Genomic DNA, 18,301 nt, shown 5'->3' with positions numbered 1-18,301 from the left:
ACAAGTTCGTTTTATATTCTAATTCCTTCATCTAGTTTTATATAACGTTTTTTTAATACCATAACTAGACGTGGATGAAGAAGGCTTGTGGTTATGTTAATGATCAGTGTATGCTTATGTAAATGATACAGCTTCCTGTATACTCTCTAGCTTATAAAGCTGAAGTGGAGACTTTTTTAATACTTCTCTCAAATGAAAGGCTTTCAATAATATTTTTATTTTTTAATACATCTCTCAAATGAACAGTACCATGGGTTAGTTTTGTTTATACTTTTCCCAACATAAATATAAATATAATTTCGTTATTTTTAATTGAAGGCCTTAATCAAGTGGAGGCCCAAAGTAGGGGTGCAAACGAGCCGAGCTACTCGAGCTCGGCTCGAAAAAAAGCTCGAACGAGCCGAGCTTAAACGAGCTCGAGCCCGAGCCCGAGCCTAAAGAACAAGCTCGTTTAGTAAACGAGCCCGAGCTTTGCTTATCGGGCTCGAGCCGGCTCGCGAGCCTAAACGAGCTTTCTATTTATATAATTTTTATTAATATATTAAACATATATTTATATAATAATAATTACCATTTATATAAATATAAAAAAATAACTTAATTATATGTATAATAATAATTATAATTACCTTCGAGCCGAGCTCGAGCTTTAGAAATAAAGTTCGAATCGAGCTGAGCTCGAGCTCGAGCCTGGTCGAGCTCGGGCTCGGCTCGATTCGTTTGCACCCCTAGCACAAAGCCCTACCTTGGGTTAGATGACCCTTGGACCAGCACTGGAGTCCAGGTATAAAATTTTAAAATGAGTTTATTTTTACACTCATGACCGAAAAATAAAGATTTCCATATGAGTTTATTTTTTATGCTCTTTGTTGTTTTGGTTAACCTGACCATAGTCAAACCAACCCACCTCTATAACCCATTAACAAACATGATTGGAAAATTGATTTAACCAATCGGTTTTGGTTTACGTTATTCACCTAATCGTATTTCAGTTATGGTTAAGGTTATAGACCAAAACTGGCCCATACACACCCCCAAACACATACTAGCTTTTTTGTTTTGGAACCAAACTTCGACTTGCATAGGCCTCAACTTTAGCTCCCTTGCAAACTCTTGATTTTGTTTCTTCTAATATTCAACAAACCAATATCGATTGAATGACTCATGCAACGCACATGTAATTCCCACTAATATGATTACTATACAATATATCACGAGATGATTGATAAACTAATAGAACGAGTAGTGCGTTGCAAACTATCGTCGCCGCAGCATTGTGCGGGCTTCCTTCTAGTCTTAATGAAAAAACTCATATTTTTAATTTACAAAATTTAAGAAGGCGCTTGTTAAGAATACAATTAAATTTGATTATTAATTTAATTGCCCAGTTTTTATATCCGAGAAATCTCTAAACATTTTGGGCCTGGAGCCACTAAAAATAAATCGGGCCCATATAATTTAAACACAATAATCATATATAAAAAAACTATAACATGACACTAATTGTTAAAACAATCATCAAAATAAAAGTATTGTACCAAAATGATCTAAATTTACCTACTTAAGCGAATCGTGCGGTTCTCCTAGCATTTCTGAAAGCAAAGCTTTCAATCAAGTCTTCATAATCCATAGTCTCTAATATGTCGTTTTCAAAAGATATCATTGCTAAGCCATTGAGTCTTTCTTGGGACATACTCGATCATAAGTAAGTATTCAATAACTTCAACTTTGAGAAGCTTCTTTCTGCTGATGCTACTGTTACCGGAATAGTCAACAACACTCTATATGCAATTAATGCATTAGGAAAAAAACCAATCTTCTTTAAACTATTGAAAGCATCAAAAGGGCAAACAATATGACTAGGTAAAAATGTCTCAAACAATTTCAACTCCTCATAAAGTTCATCAGCATCAACATCGGATTCGTCTTTAAACTTCAATGCATATTGAAGACCATAACAACGAGACTTGAGATCTTTTTCAGTAAGTTCCCTTAACTTTTTAGGAAACAAAAAGCCAAATATTTTTTCATATTGTTGGTATTGTTCGAATCTTGTTTCAAGAGAAGCAATCGCTTGGTCCACGATACATAAAAAAGTAATTGACTCTAAAATCCTCCTCGGGTGAAAATAAAACTTCTTGTACAGTTGAAGTCTCATCAAATTGTTGTTTCCTAAATATTAGACTTTTTTTGTGGTTCTTTTTTAAAGAACTTGCGTATTGCCCCTTCTTGAGACCTTCTTTTTTCTTCCTCTATTTTCCTTCTTTTACGTTTTTGACAACCGGACAAATGTTTGTATTTAGGAGGCATATTTCTGAAAAAAAAATATGAAAGTTCAAACTTCAAAGTTTTAATTTTCAACAATCAACATTTAACAATACCGAACGATCCTAACCCTATTAGTAAATTACGACCCGAAATCCCGAATCACACATTCGTGGCCGCTGCGTTGCTGAACAGTGAACCAAACAATGATGATATATATACACAAACATATTAAAAATGATTTAAGTTATCAACCAGATTTGTCGTAAACATTCCCTGTTAATGTTTTTTGTTTTTTTGTTCAAACATGCTTTGTTTAATACATTTTATAAAATAGTTTTGGAGTTTGTAGTATTTTTTTTTTCTTTTTTTACTTTATATATGAAATTAAATATGTTTGAATGGACTTGAAGCTTTTGGTTTTGTACAGATTTACTAGAATCGTGAAGACATTTTGCCTTTTCAAATCTTGGGTCCATTGCCCTATCTGCCCCTACTTATCACCGGGCCTGCTGTTAAATTTTCATTCTAATTTTATCAACTAATTAGAGCATCCACAATAGACATGTTTTTTGGTGTTTTTAAAGAGAGAGAAAGTGAGGTGGAGGAGAGAGGGTGTGAGGTGGAGGAGAGAGAGTGTAGTTATGTTTGTGGGGAAAAATAAGAAAAAATGGAGGGAATAAAGTTATGTGAGTGTGATGTAGGAGAGAGGTGAGAGAAGAGAGAAATAGTGTTTTTTTGTGTATGTGAGTGGGTTAAGAGAGAGAAATGCTCTCATTGGTTGGGCAGGTGCCACATTAGCACCAAAAAAACACCTCTATTAGTGATGCTCTTAGATTATTGAGTTGTATCATGAAACCAAATATAGTGTGAACAAGTTCATTCGAAAACAGAAGTTGGAAGTTTTATTCTCAAAGGCTTAATACATCATATTACATAGACCGTGTGACCTGCTTTTATTCTCATATCATACATACATACATAACACTGACTTTGATCTAACCAAAAAGAGCTTTTAACACAACATTCTCGGCCTTTTTTATGGGTGAGATAGACCCGGACCCTGGGCTCAAAACCACACCTTCCTTCCGGCTATACTTGAGGATCTTAGCATCTTCTCGTGAGATGCTGTATGAGTTCATCAACACTTCCTCTGGGAGCGCACGGATGTACGAGAAACGTCCGGCCAACTGCGTTGTCATCGCGTTGTCGTTGGTCTTGAACGCCACCCATTCGCATCCTTCTTCCCCGGCTTTCTTGATCACTGCAAAGTCCTGTGGAACCACAATCAGCTGACCCTCTTGTACCCAGTCATCAAACACCTGTGACCCATCGTTTCGCACAATCTGGAGACGGCTGCTACCGCTTATGATGTACATTATGCTATGGGCGTTCAAGTTGTAGTGTGGTGCAAGCACAGCATTCTGCAAATATAAGTTTGCTTAGTTAATTAATATATATATATATATATATATATATATATATATATATATATAATATGACATATTGAAATTCATTTGAAACAAAGTGTTACCTTGTACAGGACTCCTCTCTCAGCGCTAAGTTGGAACGACTCGAGTACTGGGAGCTTATGACTGTTGAGAGTGCTGATGCGGCCGCCACGTGGGTTGTACACGTCAGCAATAGCTGGGCTGGCAATGTTGGCCCTCAACTGGGTGGAGCATATTGTTTGCTCTATGCCGTTGCCACGTGATGAGAAATATTGTTCTTGTTCTTCTGGGATCAAAACTTGGAAATCTTCAGCTAGAACGATTAAACCACGATCATCGTTTAATCCTTTTAGCTGCATCACGATGTCGTATTCGATATCGTAAACTTGTTGGAGAATTTCGTCATCAAAACCGGCAAGCATGTTATAACCTTCTTGTTCTTGTTGGTATTTGCCGCCCTGATGTCTGCCACCTGCTCGTTGCTGGCCAGGATGATACTGTTCCCATTCTTGTTCTTCTCGCTCCCATGATGGTCGTTGCGACTGTCCGTGGCGGCTTGTCTCCCACCATGGTTGTTGCTGCTGGCGGCCCGTCTCCCATGATGGTCGTTGTGATTGTCCAGGGCGGCCCGTCTCCCATGATGGACGTTGGGTCTGGCCAGAGCGGCGAGTCTCCCATGATGGACGTTGTGTCTGGCCTTGTCTCTGTCGTTGTTGTTCGGGACGGCCGGTCTCCCATCCTGGTCTCTGGGATTGTCCAGTGCGACCCGTTTCCCACGATGGACGCTGCGTTTGTCCATGGCGGCCCGTCTCCCATCCTGGTCTTTGTGATTGTCTGGGGCGTGTCTCCCATCCTGGTCTTTGTGATTGTCCATGGCGGCCTGTTTCCCATCCTGGTCTCTGTGATTGTCCGTGGCGGCCTCTTGGTCGTTGTGATTGTCCCCAAGGTTCTCCTTGTTGCTCCTGGCTTTGTGGGTTTCCAGCCAAAAAGAATTTCTAATCAACAAAAAAAAAGAGAAATAATGAGGCAAAACTTGAACTGGTCATACAGTAACAAATTTACATTTTAAAAACTACCTTAAAGTTACGATCAAGCTGGTTGGCCACATTGCTGGTGTCACGAAGAGCAACAACCACCAAAGGTGTGTCACCTTCGTTATAGGTCCAATGAACTGCGCCAGCAGGCAATGCCAATATATCACCTTCCCTGTATCTGTAAACCTTCTGATGCTTGTCAAAAAACTGTTCCCTTCCACCCTCTGATGTCTCAAACGTTTCCACGCATCCGGGAAGCACTGTTCCCTGAAGACCTTGACCTGTGTACAACCAGACATTACATTATAACAACAAAAATCAAAGACCAAACACATATCACTACCAAGGTACGTCGTACCTCGTACAACATAGACGAGTTCAGGTGTGTTAGGGTAGTAAGGCAACAGAAGGCCTCTAGGGTTAATTATATGACGAACTACTTGCACACCGGCGCATTCTAGTTCGTCGCCCTCGAAGGAGTCCCAGAACTCAGAAACCCCGGCCTCAGAAACCTGACGTCGGTTGGGTTCTCTAGCGGTGATCTGTTGAAACTGGCAGTCGGACCGTCCACTTAAACGGGGTGACTGCGGCTGACGTTGGAATGGGATCTGAGCCAACGAGCCATGAAAGAGCAGTAGCAAGCAAAGTCCCAGAGGGACGAGTCCAGTGGCAGACCTCATTGTTGATCGATGCTGTGAGTTGGTGAGGTCAGGTGGTGGTTAGCATGGTTATATAGTGAGTGTTGGAGTGTGAGGGGTTGACACGCAAGGAAAATGGTGGCAAGTATAGTCTGAGCATAGTGTACACGTTGGATTTTAAGGAAATATGTGGCGAATGTGGCCTAGAAGGAATATTATAGATTATACACGTCTTGGGATTCAGTGAACCTGGTCATCAATATCATCGTCAACCAGAGAACAATAAGATTGAGAATAAACTAAATATATGTTTATGTTAAAAATACTGTGTATGTCGTTAGTCATTAATATAATAATTGTGAACCATTAGTACTTCCAGCCAGAAATGTTCTTTGAGTAAAGTACTTTTATTAAACTATACCGGAAATCAAAATATTATTTGTGAACTTCGAAGCAAGAAACAATAGAATTTGGGGGAAATTTTTATTACGAAATTTTTATGTAATCAACCGAACTAGGTGTGATCAATCAGTGAGCAAGAAATGTTATTGTGTAAAGTAATGATTTCATTAGACTATAATTGCAATCAAAATAACAATAACATTTATGAATTTCAAAATAAGATACAATATAATGTGGGGGGAAATATTTATTACAGAAACGACCATCTTGTTTCTCCATGTAAACAAAAGTCGGCCGCTATCATCCCAGGTGGTAATTGGTATCAATGATTTTGCAAGTCCATCACCACTAAAGGTAGTCGCCACTGTGTAAACAAACATCAGCACGTTTGCTTGTTCGCCGATGATGTGAGACTTGAACTCCTCTGCTGCCATCAGTTTCCCCTCAATTGGTCCGGCAAATCGAACCGATTTTTTAATAGATGGCTCAGATCTGCGAAGAACCAGGTGAAAATGGTAGGAAAAACGTGAAAGTGTTGGTTTCTTATGGACGACGACATTGTTTTGATGGATTTGGTGGAGATTCAAGGTGAGATGGTGGTTGGTTAATGTACCCGACGGTCAAGGCTGTTGTTGTAGAAAGAGGGGATGAACAAAGGTTTGATGGATCTAGAAAGAGATAATATTCAGTTCAATTTTTTTTTATGTAACAAAAATAATTAAATAAAAGAAATTATAAAGGGTTTGAGTAAATTGCCAAAATCGTCCTTGTGGTTTTATATTTGCCAGTTTCATCAAAATATCCTCAATTTAACAGAAAAAAAATAAACTAAGTTAGTGGTTTGGATGAAAATGGCAAAAAGTTACAAACGTTGGAGGCAATTTGGTACAAAAGTGTCATTTTGGACGAAAATAGCAAATCTGTCCAAACCTCAGGGACGATTTTGGCAATTAACTCAAAAAAGATTTATGAAATAAGAAAGTGGGCTGAGTAAATAAAGACAGGGCCCTTGGCTGACTTTTGAGTGTGACTATTTGCTGTTTTGAGCTTAGGCTGTGGGTATGGGGCTTGGGTTGGGGCGTGGGTTTGGGCGTGGTCTCATTGGCGTGGGTTTGAAGCCGGGCGTGAGGCGGGCTAGTAAGTGACATGGCAGGCTCTTAATGGCCAAACCAAACTCATGCCCCCAACCCAAGCCCCACCATACCCCATGGGCGTGGGTTTGAGTGGTGGGGGGCTCCCATTCCACGTGTCAACAAATGCCTCAACCCAAGCCCCACCATACCCTACGGCCTTATGTTATGATGCAAGTTTTAATCTGATCTCACACTTTGAGTTAGTATTCATATATCTCTTATTCTCGTGTATCCAAAAGGACAATCTTTTTAAATCTTTTTCTCAAAGGGTTTTTATAAAAATTGTTTAGTAAAATGGTGTTAGTTATAAAAGAAACTAGGTTTTCCCTACCGCATGATGCCGCAAGGAACCAGTTTCCGCTTTCATAATAGAACTTGTTGCCTTTGCTAGCATAACCAAGGAACAAATGGTGTTACATCAACATCGCTTGTAAATCTCTCTTGAAAGAACTAGACTTTTGTTGTAGCGAACCTAATGTAAGATTTGTTTATCAGTTGATATGGATAAACATACAATAGGATGATTTGGTTTTAATCGTATAGCATGAAATTATGATCATAACAAGGCATTATATATGATGGGTGTCTTATATTATATAATATATATAATCATATGTGGAACCTATTGAAGCACAGGCTGGCGTATCTTGAACACAAAAGTGATGGTAACTAGATTATAAGGAGGTAACAAATGCCATAACCTAATATTGATCGTTTTCTTGATATATCAATTGGTTAGTGATCTTAAAAAGTACGATATGAAATTTATAACTATTAAAACCTTGCATAAAGTCTCATAAATAAAAGAGTTTAGTGAAAGTATTGATATATTATAAGTGCTTCATTTAACCTAGTATAAGTGTTCTTAAACATGTTTAGGCTAATTTATGTAGGTGGATTTGAAACGTATTTAAGTAAGTATCTAACCTTTGGTCTTTTTAATATATTGTGTTTAGATACAAAAAAATTGCATGCTGTTATAAACACATGTAGTAAGGAGATTGTTAGAGTTCCAAATTAACACTTAGAGGAGATGTAAGTTTATATGTTAAAGGTGTTATGTATATAAAAGGATTATAATTAGTCTCTATGAGCTTATTATGTTTTAAAGTGTGTTTCGACAGGTTTATTCTAGCTCAATAAAGATGGATAAGGTAACGGGTCATAGTATATGTTAAACAAGTAGTTTTATAGAATTACACAGGTGGGGGCGTAGACTACGCTTGAATTAGCATAGCCAACACTAGAGGATGTAGCCACGCTGGAAACCATTTGTGCTACACCAGCCCTTCCTTATGCAGAAGAGGCCAACACTAGAGAATTAGGCGTAGCCAACGCTAGAGGGTGGGTTTACTCCATGGGTTGTTTAGTAGTTTAAACTTTAGTTTATTCTTGTATATATTTATATGATTATACTAATTCTTACAATGTAAAATCATGAATAGGTATGACTCCATGACAATGAAGCTCGGGTTACAAGTCTTGGATCGGATTATAGAACATTTTGTACTAAATAATTTGTAACACCCCACATTTTCTCTAGTAATATATTAGATTTCAAAAAAAAAAAAATTCAAGGAGGAAACGCCTAGTCATATGTTTAAATCATAAAACCATAAAAATGATTTAAATATAAAAAAAGATTAGGCGTTACTCGTCCTTTATAGCAACAGAATCATAAACGAACTTTCATATATAAATAATAAAATAAACAAATCATCTAAACTCATCACGTCTTGCCAAAGTTTCTCTACCCATTCCTCACCAGCTTCATGTCTAACAATCTTAACTAACCTGAACATGATACATATCGATTTTTGAAAACAAGTTCCAGCTTTTTAAACCTGGGTAAAATAAAAGGTATATCAAAAACCAGGTAAAATATCATTTATTCATCAAATCATTCGTTTTATGTGATTGCAAGTTATGATCCAAACACCACAACATATCAAGTAAACAGTCCTAAGATCGTGCCTATCGTCACCTTATCTAATCTTTATATTTTCATCTTATCGCATTCATATTATGAATCTTTATCTTTATCGTATCACGTGGTTTTATTCATTATCTTTCAGCATTCATCTTTAATCGTCATAAACCACGTGGAGGATAGTCCTTAGGTCTCCAGAACTACACACGGTAAACCATTCGTATTGAGTAGACCGGTCGAGGGAAAGTCCACTACAACCGACTAAGTGAAGGAGCCCAAAAGCAGCTCACTGTCGTCGCTAGTTGTCGGTAAACAATAGCGGGCAAGTACTTCACGCGTGTGGCTCTTGGGCGTGTCATTGAAATCTTAGTTGCCACGTACCGCTCCTGATGTGTGCATGAAACACACCCACACCAAATCTTGGCTCTTGGGCGTGTCTTTGAAATCTTAGTTGCCACGCACCGCTCCTGGTGTGTGCATGAAACACACCCACACCAAATCTTGGGATGTATCCATCGGAGAGTATTATCTCTCAATCATGTTCGTTCTCTTTTCTTTAATTCTTTATTTTCTTTTATAAGTCATTCTTTAATCTTTATTGTTTTAAGACCCTAAACGTGCACGTGTCTTAGAGATTCAAAGTCTAGTGTCTTCTACATCGTTTCGTATTATGTAAGGGCAATTTTCATCATAAGCAAGTATAATAATCATACGAGTAACTAATAAAAGTCATCATACAAACAATAGTATGATTAAATACTATACCCGTAACTCGACCCATCATATAGATCATATGTATGTATTATGTAATACCCACATGAATTAAAATTATGTTGATGCACTTGTGTCTGTACTTTGTCTGTATTCGGTCTATATATAAACGATGTCTTTGGTAGTCTGTAAGTTGACCAAGTCAACTATCCTCCTAGTTTGACTTGGCCAACAGTTAACATATGTTTGATATGTTAGTCTGTCTCGAAGGATAGCCTCGAAGGATAGACTCGAAGGATACTATTGATCCTTCGAGATGGTCGATAGATATGGTTCGACTGTTAGACCTCGAAGGATCATCCTTCGAGGTCCCTGCTCATCCTTCGAATGGCTTGTCCTCGATAGATGATCCTTCGGACCATCTATCGGATCCTTCGGGATAGACAACCTGTGCTGGGTATATATATACCCATGCAGTGTAGTGTGAAAGACAGATGCACACAGACAGACAGAAAGAGAGTAGAGAGTATTCTGTCCGAAACACACACACACATAGTGAGAGTTTGCAAGTTAGATTTGTAAACATTGTGCTTGTAACCGGAACCTTCATACGTATTAATACAGTGGTGTTAATCGGTGAAATCTTGTGTGTTTGTTTCTCTACTTGCTTCATCTCGGTTTGCCTACTAGCTTGGATTCCGCACTTGCTAGTGGGTTAGTATAACAAGGTTTAGGTTTGTTCTCGATCCTCCGAGAAAAGGGACCTACAAGTGGTATCAGAGCCTCGCTCTTTACCTTGTTTAAAACCGGATTGTTCAAGTTCCTTGGTGTGTTTGGACACTTGGTTTAGCACCCGTTTTTGGTAGTTTTCTGCATAAAAACGCGTTCTAAACCTTCGGGAGTGTTCAAGGTTGGGTTGGGTAACTTGAAAACTTGTTTTTAAGTGCCTTGGAAAATTCCGACCATAATTCCGGTCATTATTCCGGTGAACTGGTTAAGGATAAGGTTGCTTATTTTGGTAAAACTTTTGAAAGTCAAAAAGTTTGGTGAAAAGTTGTTGGCAGACCATATCCTTTCTGCCGAAAGTACTTCACCAACCACATTAACTTTTCACCAACCTGTCGTACTTTTGTCAGTGTGTCAGCCGTCGAAAGATAACTTTCGAGCTCGAAGGATCATCCTTCGATCAAGGAGATTCGAAAGATAACCATCCTTCGAACATCTTTCGAAGTCAGTGTGTTATCCTTCGAGTCAAGGAATCTTTTCGATAGATACATCCTTCGAGTTACTGTTCATTACGAAAGATAAGGATCCTTCGTGTTGGGTGAATCTTTCAAGGTTATCTTTCGAGGTTATTGTTCGAGCCATCAACAGTGATCCTTCGAACACTGTTGATTCTTCGAACAAGTATCATCTTTCGAGACCTGTGTTCGAAACATAAGGAGAATCTTTCGAAATCATCTTTCGAAAGATAAGGATCCTTCGTATAGACAATCTTTCGAAGTCAATCCTTCGAAGTCTTTGTTCGAAACTCAACAAGGATCTGTCGAACCTTGTTGATCATTCGAACAAGTATTGTTCTTTCGAACAGGTTGTATCTTTCGATTCAAATCTGTTTTTGCACTTAACAGTTTGTGGTGTGTAGGTTTGGTTTTTATATTTGATCAAAATGAGTTGTACTAGCCCTTGGGATTGGAGTACGGATCCACAACCAGATCTGAAACAGATGTCGATGGCTGAATATATGACGAGTGCCATACCTAAACAACAACAGTCAATAAGTTCATGTCAATGGGCTTTGGTATCCAATCAAAGTCAAAGTCTTCAGAATCTTCTGATTAGTGAGAGTGAAACAGGCAGTAACAATCGTCCACCAAAGCTGAACCACATGAACGACTTTCCGTCATGGAAAGGCCGCTTTCACACATATGTTCAAGGACAAAGCACCGACCTTTGGATGTGTTTTGTCAATGCATTCAATGAAAGTCTTGAAAGTAGAGCATCCACTTCAGAAGGTTACGCCAACATGCTTGAAAATGACAAGAAGGCTTATGAATTGGAGAAGAAGGCCTATGCCACACTTACTCAAGCACTCAACAAAGACATCTACCATCAGTTTTCATATTGCAAGACCACGAAAGCATTGTGGGATGCCTTAGTTGCTAGAGGAGAAGGCAATGCAGCTGCTCGAAAATCTCGGCATGATTTGTTGAAGAAAGAGTTTGAATCCTTTCAGTTTTTGGAAAACGAGACTCTGAATGATATGATCACACGTTTCTATCATTTGATTAGTGAAATGTGTGCTTATGGAGTTGTCGCTACTCAACCAGACATGGTGAATAGGTTTGCTGACGCCCTACCCCCAAAATGGAGTTCGTTTATTGAGCTGTTGAAGCATACTAAAGCTCTAGAAACGATTAACATCTATGAGTTCATTCAGAAGCTGGAACATAAAAATGATGAAGAAATTAGGAAAGCAAGGCGTGCTCCAGCTCCTCAGAATACAGAAATGTATCTTCCAGGATTCGATGCTTTGGCAAGATCCGCTGCAGCTCAGCAACAGCAACCTAAGCTGCAGACTGCATTTGTGTCCAATACAAGTTCAAGTTCCTTTCCGTTTCCTCAGTCAACAGCTGCTCCACCACAACCTCAATTCGATCCGAGGTCTTACATTCCTGTTCCAACACAGCCACAACCACAACCTCAACAACAACAACAGCAAGCTCACTATACAAGCAATCCTCAACCTCAACCCCAAAATCATCACACGATCCGAGTCGACAACTCAAATCTTTCACACCTTAGCATTGAAGTTGCTAAGGAACATATGGAAATTATCAACACCATGGTCAGTGCTTACTGTGGTTTGGTAGCAGGTCAGCTTGGAAACATCAACATGACCAATGAAGATTATGATCAGATCGACAAGGAAGAAATGGAGTTGATGGATATTAAATGGGCTTTTGCTAGTGCGGTCAGAAGGGCAAAAGATTTCATGGCACGAACTGGAAGAACTTCGTTGGAAGGAAAGAAAAACACGAAGTATGGGTTTGATATTAATGCCGTCACGTGCTTTAACTGTGGCGAGAAAGGGCACTTTAAACGTGAGTGCACTCGACCAACAAAACACGGCAATCACAACCCTTTCAGAAACCAGACGAATGTGAATGCCCAACAAGAAAACCGTGAACGGAGGATGGTGGCAGTGAATAACAATCAGGGACAGCCTGGAACTACCAATCACAATCGGGCTTTGGCTGTTCAAGCTGATGAAGGCTGTGACTGGTCAGTGCAGTTTGGGGAAGGTGATCAGGGAAGTGGAACTGCTTTGTATGCTAAAGTCATCGAGCAGGTTCATAAAGAAGAATCTTCTGGGAGTGATGACAGTTCTGGTTATTCTGGAAGTTCAGATGAAGAAGGCTCTGTTTCTGGGGATAATCACTCAGAGCCTGATGAGGAGGAAGAAGGTGAAGATATTCAGGATCTTCTGAATGAAGCTGATGAGCTTAAATGTCAGAAATCAATTCTGATTAGGAAGGCTGCTGCTACATCAACGGAAATGGAAAAGCTATTTTCTGAAGATGGAGCTTTTTCTTTTCAAACTGCCTTTATGGCAAATGGTTCAGCCTCTACTAGTCAGGTAAATTCTGAACCTCCTGCCCCTAGTATTTGTAAATCATGTGCTGACATGAAGCTTGAATCAGAAAAGCTTCATAGTCATAATCAGAGTTTGGTTATTGAACTATCGAAATGCAAAGAGGCGAATATGGCTTTAACTCGGAACGAAAAAGATTTTAAGGAAGTAATTGAAACTTTAAAGAAAAATGTTTCCGAAGTTAATAAAGTAGTTTACCACAAGCAAGTAAGTATAAATGAATATATTAACACTGTGGAAGAAACTAAGAAGCAACTAGCCATTGCCAAATCTGAGCATGATGCGATCAAACAGAAGTTGGATAGTTATTCTAACTCCCGATTTGTGCTTGATCACATCATCGATGTTCAACAATTGAAAGGGAATCAGAAAGGCATAGGGTACAAGAAATGTCCGCCCCCTGTTATGAACAATTATACCAAGATGCCTGATGAGGAGGAAATGCCTCGGTATGAACCCAGTGTGCCTCTTGATTTTGAGGAATTTACTACTGGCCTAGGGTTCAAACCGGACAGTTCATCTAACACATCCGAAAAGCAACAAGAAGCATCAACATCCATGGATCAAAGTTCTCCAATCATTGAGGACTGTGAGACATCGGATGATGAACCAGAAGTGGATGTGAGTGAACAGGATAACTCACTTAACAAGATGAAAGGAGTTGTCATTCCCATTGAGAATCACATCCTGTGTGATCCTGACACTCCTGCCGTTTCATCAGTCGAGAAACAAGTGATAGATCCTGTCAAGGTTGAAAAGAAGGCGGTGTCTACTGTTAAAAGCAGTAATGTGTTGTATACCTTGGTTGGAGATAGTAAAATCTATTCAGATCACGTTTTTCCAATTAAAAATGTAAATAAATCTTTGATTGATAAAGTCTTTGAAGACAATACAAACAAATTTTTGGGAAAAACTCTACCAGGAATTGTGGTAACACAATGTGATCCAATTCCTAAATCTGAAATTAGAAAACAGTTTAGGAATCAGAAATCTCCAACCACTCTACAACCTAGTGCTTCTAAAGGTAAACAACCAATCAATCGAGCTCAAAAGCCTGAAACAACAAGAGCTCGAGTTCAAAAGAAAGAAAAGGATGTCAAGTTTGTGTCATCCAAGGGTACTGATAAGATTGAAACTTTTGAAAACAAATCTAATACAGATTTTGTAAAACAAGTCACAATCTTAAAACGAAACAGTGATAACAATTACACTCAACACACAAACGGGTGTGATGAAAAGGCTAGTACCTCTGGGTCCACGACCTCGACATCTTGTGGTCAGTCAAGATCTCCTAAGCTTGTTGAAAGGAGAAAATGTTTTAAGTGTGGAACAATTGGGCACATCATCAGAAATTGCCCAAGTATTCCAAAGCAGAAATTTGTTGAGAAAGTTCCACCTGAAACAACTCACCCCCAACGTCGTTCGGTTTCACCTAAAAATGATAAACGAACCGTAAAAGAACAAGAAACCAAACAACGACGTAAAAACATGAAAACTGTTGAAAAAGTCTTAAAAACTGAAGTTAAAACAGTTCAAAAGGAACCAAGTATGTCACAACCTGCAAAACCAGAATCTTCAAAATCTGGTAGGCAAAAACAACCTTGGTTACCTAAAAAGGGTGACAATTCAGGGGGAGCAGTTGTTTTGAAAAACCATCAAGAGATTGATATCACGTTTCGTGATGCTCAGGGACGACCCAAGACCACTAAGGCTTGGGTCCCCATTCTCAACTGATGTTTTACTTGACATGTGCAGGATGTTCTAGGAGGAACTATTAATAGTCATTGGATTGTTGATAGTGGGGCATCCAGGCACATGACTGGCGACTTACGGCTCCTATACGACGTGAGAAATATTAGAGGAGGGTATGTTGCTTTTGCAGGTGATAAAGGTGGCTACATCACTGGAGAAGGAAGTATCTCCAATGGTATCGTGTGCTTTGATAAGATCAATTATGTGAAGCAAATTGATCACAATCTTCTGAGTGTGTCGCAAATCTGCGATAAAAAGTTCTCAGTGATTTTTGATGATGCTGGCTGCTATGTGCTGAAACCTGGATTCAAAATTCCACAAGAATGGATTCTCTTATCGGCTCCGAGAGTTAATGATCTTTATATTCTCGACATGAGCCAGGCGATTACAACATCTGCACAAGTCACTTGTTTTGTCTCAAAAGCCACAGAAAAGGAGTCTATATCTTGGCACAGAAGAATGGGACACATTCACTTGAGAAAGATGAACCATTTGGTGAAAAATAATCTTGTGAATGGTGTGCCTGTGAGAAGTTTTCATCTACAAGATATCTGTGTCTCGTGCCAAAAGGGGAAGCAAACAAAGAAGTCTCACCCTTTGAAGAAAATCAACACTGTCAGCATGCCTCTCGAACGTCTTCATATGGACCTTTTTGGACCTATGAAGCACAAGACAACGTTTGGTGATGCTTATTGTTTAGTAGTTACTGATGACTACTCTAGATTTTCTTGGGTATCTTTTATGGCACACAAGAGTGAAACTCCTGGCATCCTCAAGGCCCTTCTCACAATGTTGGAAAATCTCTATACGTTGAAAGTGAAAAGGATCCGAAGCGACAATGGAACTGAATTCAAGAATCAAGTTATGGATGAGTTTTGTACTTCTAAAGGCATTCTTCATGAGTACAGTTCTCGTTATACTCCACAACAAAATGGTGTCGCTGAGAGGAAGAATCGGACGATTATCGAAACTGCAAGAACAATGTTAGTAGAGTCGGAACTCCCTATTCAATTCTGGGGGGAGGCTGTATCGGCTGCATGCTACACGTTAAACAGAGTTCTTACAGTTAAGAGACATGGCAAGACTTGTTTCGAACTCCTTCAGAGAAGGAAACCGGATCTTTCTTACCTTGAACCATTTGGGGCTCCTTGTACTATGATTGAGCCGGATGGAAAGTTTGGTGCAAGAGCTATCGAGGGTTTCTTCCTTGGATATGCTACTCCGAATTTTCGTGTTTGGAATCTAGCTACCAAAAAGATTGAGCTATGGAGCGAAGTTAGGGTTCAAAGGTACACGAGTCCTGTTAGGGCTCCGGGTGATCCGTGGATGTTCGATTATGATGGGCTATTTGACTCCTTCAATCTGCCAACCTTTGACGAGGAATCAGCAGCGGCTCGAATGTTGTTGGAAAGTGACAACGCTGCTGTCTCGCCATTGGTTAGACCTATTGTTGTTGACCCTCAAGCTTCTTCGTCAGTCAACAATATGGTTCAAAATGAGGTTTATGAAGATGCTGCTGATTATAATGACTCTTCTGAAGATGATGAATATCATGATGCAGCTGAAGGATCTTCAGCTCCAGCTGCTCCTGTTCAAGGTGCTTCTGTAGATACACCTCATACGCAGAATGTAGACACTGCTGAAGGGAATGCATCCACCTCTACCCACATTCCAGGTGTGGAGCTGGTTGTTGATCTTAATCTGAATAACTTGGGTATCAATGCTCGTGTGCCAGATAATCCTGAAATGAGGATTCACGATACCCATCCCCAGCAGAACATAATAGGAGATGTCCATCGCGGTGTGCAGACGCGTAATCAGCTGAGAAACAACCGAAATGCTGGTTTGTATTCAGCTATAAGAGAATCTGGTCAACAAAATGACTGGTCCTTCGCGTGTTACGTGTCACAAGAAGAACCAAAGTCGTGGAAAGAAGCATTGAAAGACAGTGCTTGGGTTGAAGCCATGCAGGAAGAATTACAGCAATTTCACAAGCTTGGTGTTTGGAAGCTTGTTGAAAAGCCTGAGAACTACAAGAAGATTGGCACTCGATGGGTCTTCAAATGCAAGAAAGACGACCATGGAGTGGTTATTCGAAACAAAGCTCGTTTAATCGTTCAAGGTTTTCGTCAGATAGAGGGGATCGACTACAACGAAGTCTATGCACCAGTTGCACGTCTGGAAGCTATTCGGATCTTTCTGGCTTACGCCTCATTCAAAGGATTCAAGGTTTACCAGATGGACGTCAAAAGTGCATTTTTACATGGTGTGGTTGAAGAAGAGGTATATGTCGAACAGCCTCCAGGTTTTGAAGATCCTGTCCATCCCGATCGGGTTTGGTTGCTCAACATAGCTCTCTATGGTCTTCATCAAGCTCCACGAGCTTGGTATGCAACCTTATCTACATATCTGCTGGAGAACGGGTTTCGAAGAGGTCTTATCGATTGTACTCTCTTTATCAAAGAACAAGATGGAGATCTTCTTCTGGTACAGGTATATGTTGATGATATTATTTTTGGTTCTACTAATGATGTTTTGTGTAGGAATTTCGAGCGCATCATGCAGGATAAATTCGAGATGAGTGCTATGGGGGAAATGAATTTCTTTTTGGGCCTACAAGTGCAACAAACGGAGTCTGGGATATTCATCCATCAGACTAAATATGTTGGAGACATCTTGAGCCGGTTCCAGATGTCCGATGCAACGCCCATTGGTACCCCACTGCCAACTAATCACGGAATAACTCCTGACTTGAAGGGTGAACCTGTTAGCCCTTCATACTATCGCGCGATGATCGGATCCCTTATGTACCTCACAGCATCAAGGCCAGATATAATGTACCCAACATGCCTACTTGCCAGATATCAAGTTAACCCGAAGGCCTCACATCTTGCAGCTGTCAAAAGGATTTTTCGTTATTTGAAGGCTTACCCCGACACCGGTCTGTGGTATCCTAGGGATAATAACTTTGACTTGGTCGCATTCAGTGATTCTGATTTTGGCGGATGTAAAATCGACGGCAAATCCACAACGGCTGGATGTCAGTTTTTAGGAAATCGCCTAGTCACATGGCAGTGCAAGAAGCAGACATGCGTCGCTACATCAACATGCGAAGCTGAATACATTGCTGCCTCAAGTTGTTGTTCACAAGTTCTTTGGATCCAACAACAATTGCGGGACTACGGTTTTGAATTCCTAACTACTCCTATATACGTTGATAATTCTGCTGCTTTAGATATCACTAAAAATCCTGTGCAGCATTCAAAGACCAAACACATCGAAATCAAATATCACTTCATACGTGATTGCTTTGAGAAAAGGCTAATCGAT

The 18,301-nt window shown here is 39.7% G+C and overlaps 1 protein-coding gene across 1 annotated transcript; it reads right to left on the bottom strand.

The window, feature by feature from the left end:
- Window positions 1-3,147: 3,147 nt before the first annotated feature.
- LOC110895766 (11S globulin subunit beta) lies at window positions 3,148-6,482 on the bottom strand. The gene is made up of 5 exons (XM_022143121.2): window positions 6,045-6,482; window positions 5,109-5,637; window positions 4,793-5,031; window positions 3,800-4,711; window positions 3,148-3,689 (listed from the first exon to the last, which is right to left on the bottom strand). Exons 2-5 carry the CDS (start codon window positions 5,428-5,430, stop codon window positions 3,264-3,266), a joined length of 1,899 nt encoding a protein of 632 aa, XP_021998813.1. The 5' UTR covers window positions 5,431-5,637; window positions 6,045-6,482; the 3' UTR covers window positions 3,148-3,263.
- Between the last annotated feature and the right edge of the window lie 11,819 nt (window positions 6,483-18,301).

Source organism: Helianthus annuus, chromosome 12 (assembly GCF_002127325.2).
Source record: "Helianthus annuus cultivar XRQ/B chromosome 12, HanXRQr2.0-SUNRISE, whole genome shotgun sequence".
NCBI lineage: Eukaryota > Viridiplantae > Streptophyta > Magnoliopsida > Asterales > Asteraceae > Helianthus > Helianthus annuus.
This window is presented reverse-complemented; position numbering and strand designations above follow the sequence as displayed.

What these genes read in the sequence shown, in the direction of transcription:
- LOC110895766 (XM_022143121.2), bottom strand. Translation starts at nt 5,430, where the DNA reads ATGAGGTCTGCCACTGGACTCGTCCCTCTGGGACTTTGCTTGCTACTG. An exon ending in ACTCGTCTATGTTGTACGAG is followed by an intron (nt 5,032 to 5,108) that starts GTACGACGTACC and finishes GGTTGTACACAG; the next exon opens with GTCAAGGTCTTCAGGGAACA. An exon ending in AGCTTGATCGTAACTTTAAG is followed by an intron (nt 4,712 to 4,792) that starts GTAGTTTTTAAA and finishes TTTGTTGATTAG; the next exon opens with AAATTCTTTTTGGCTGGAAA.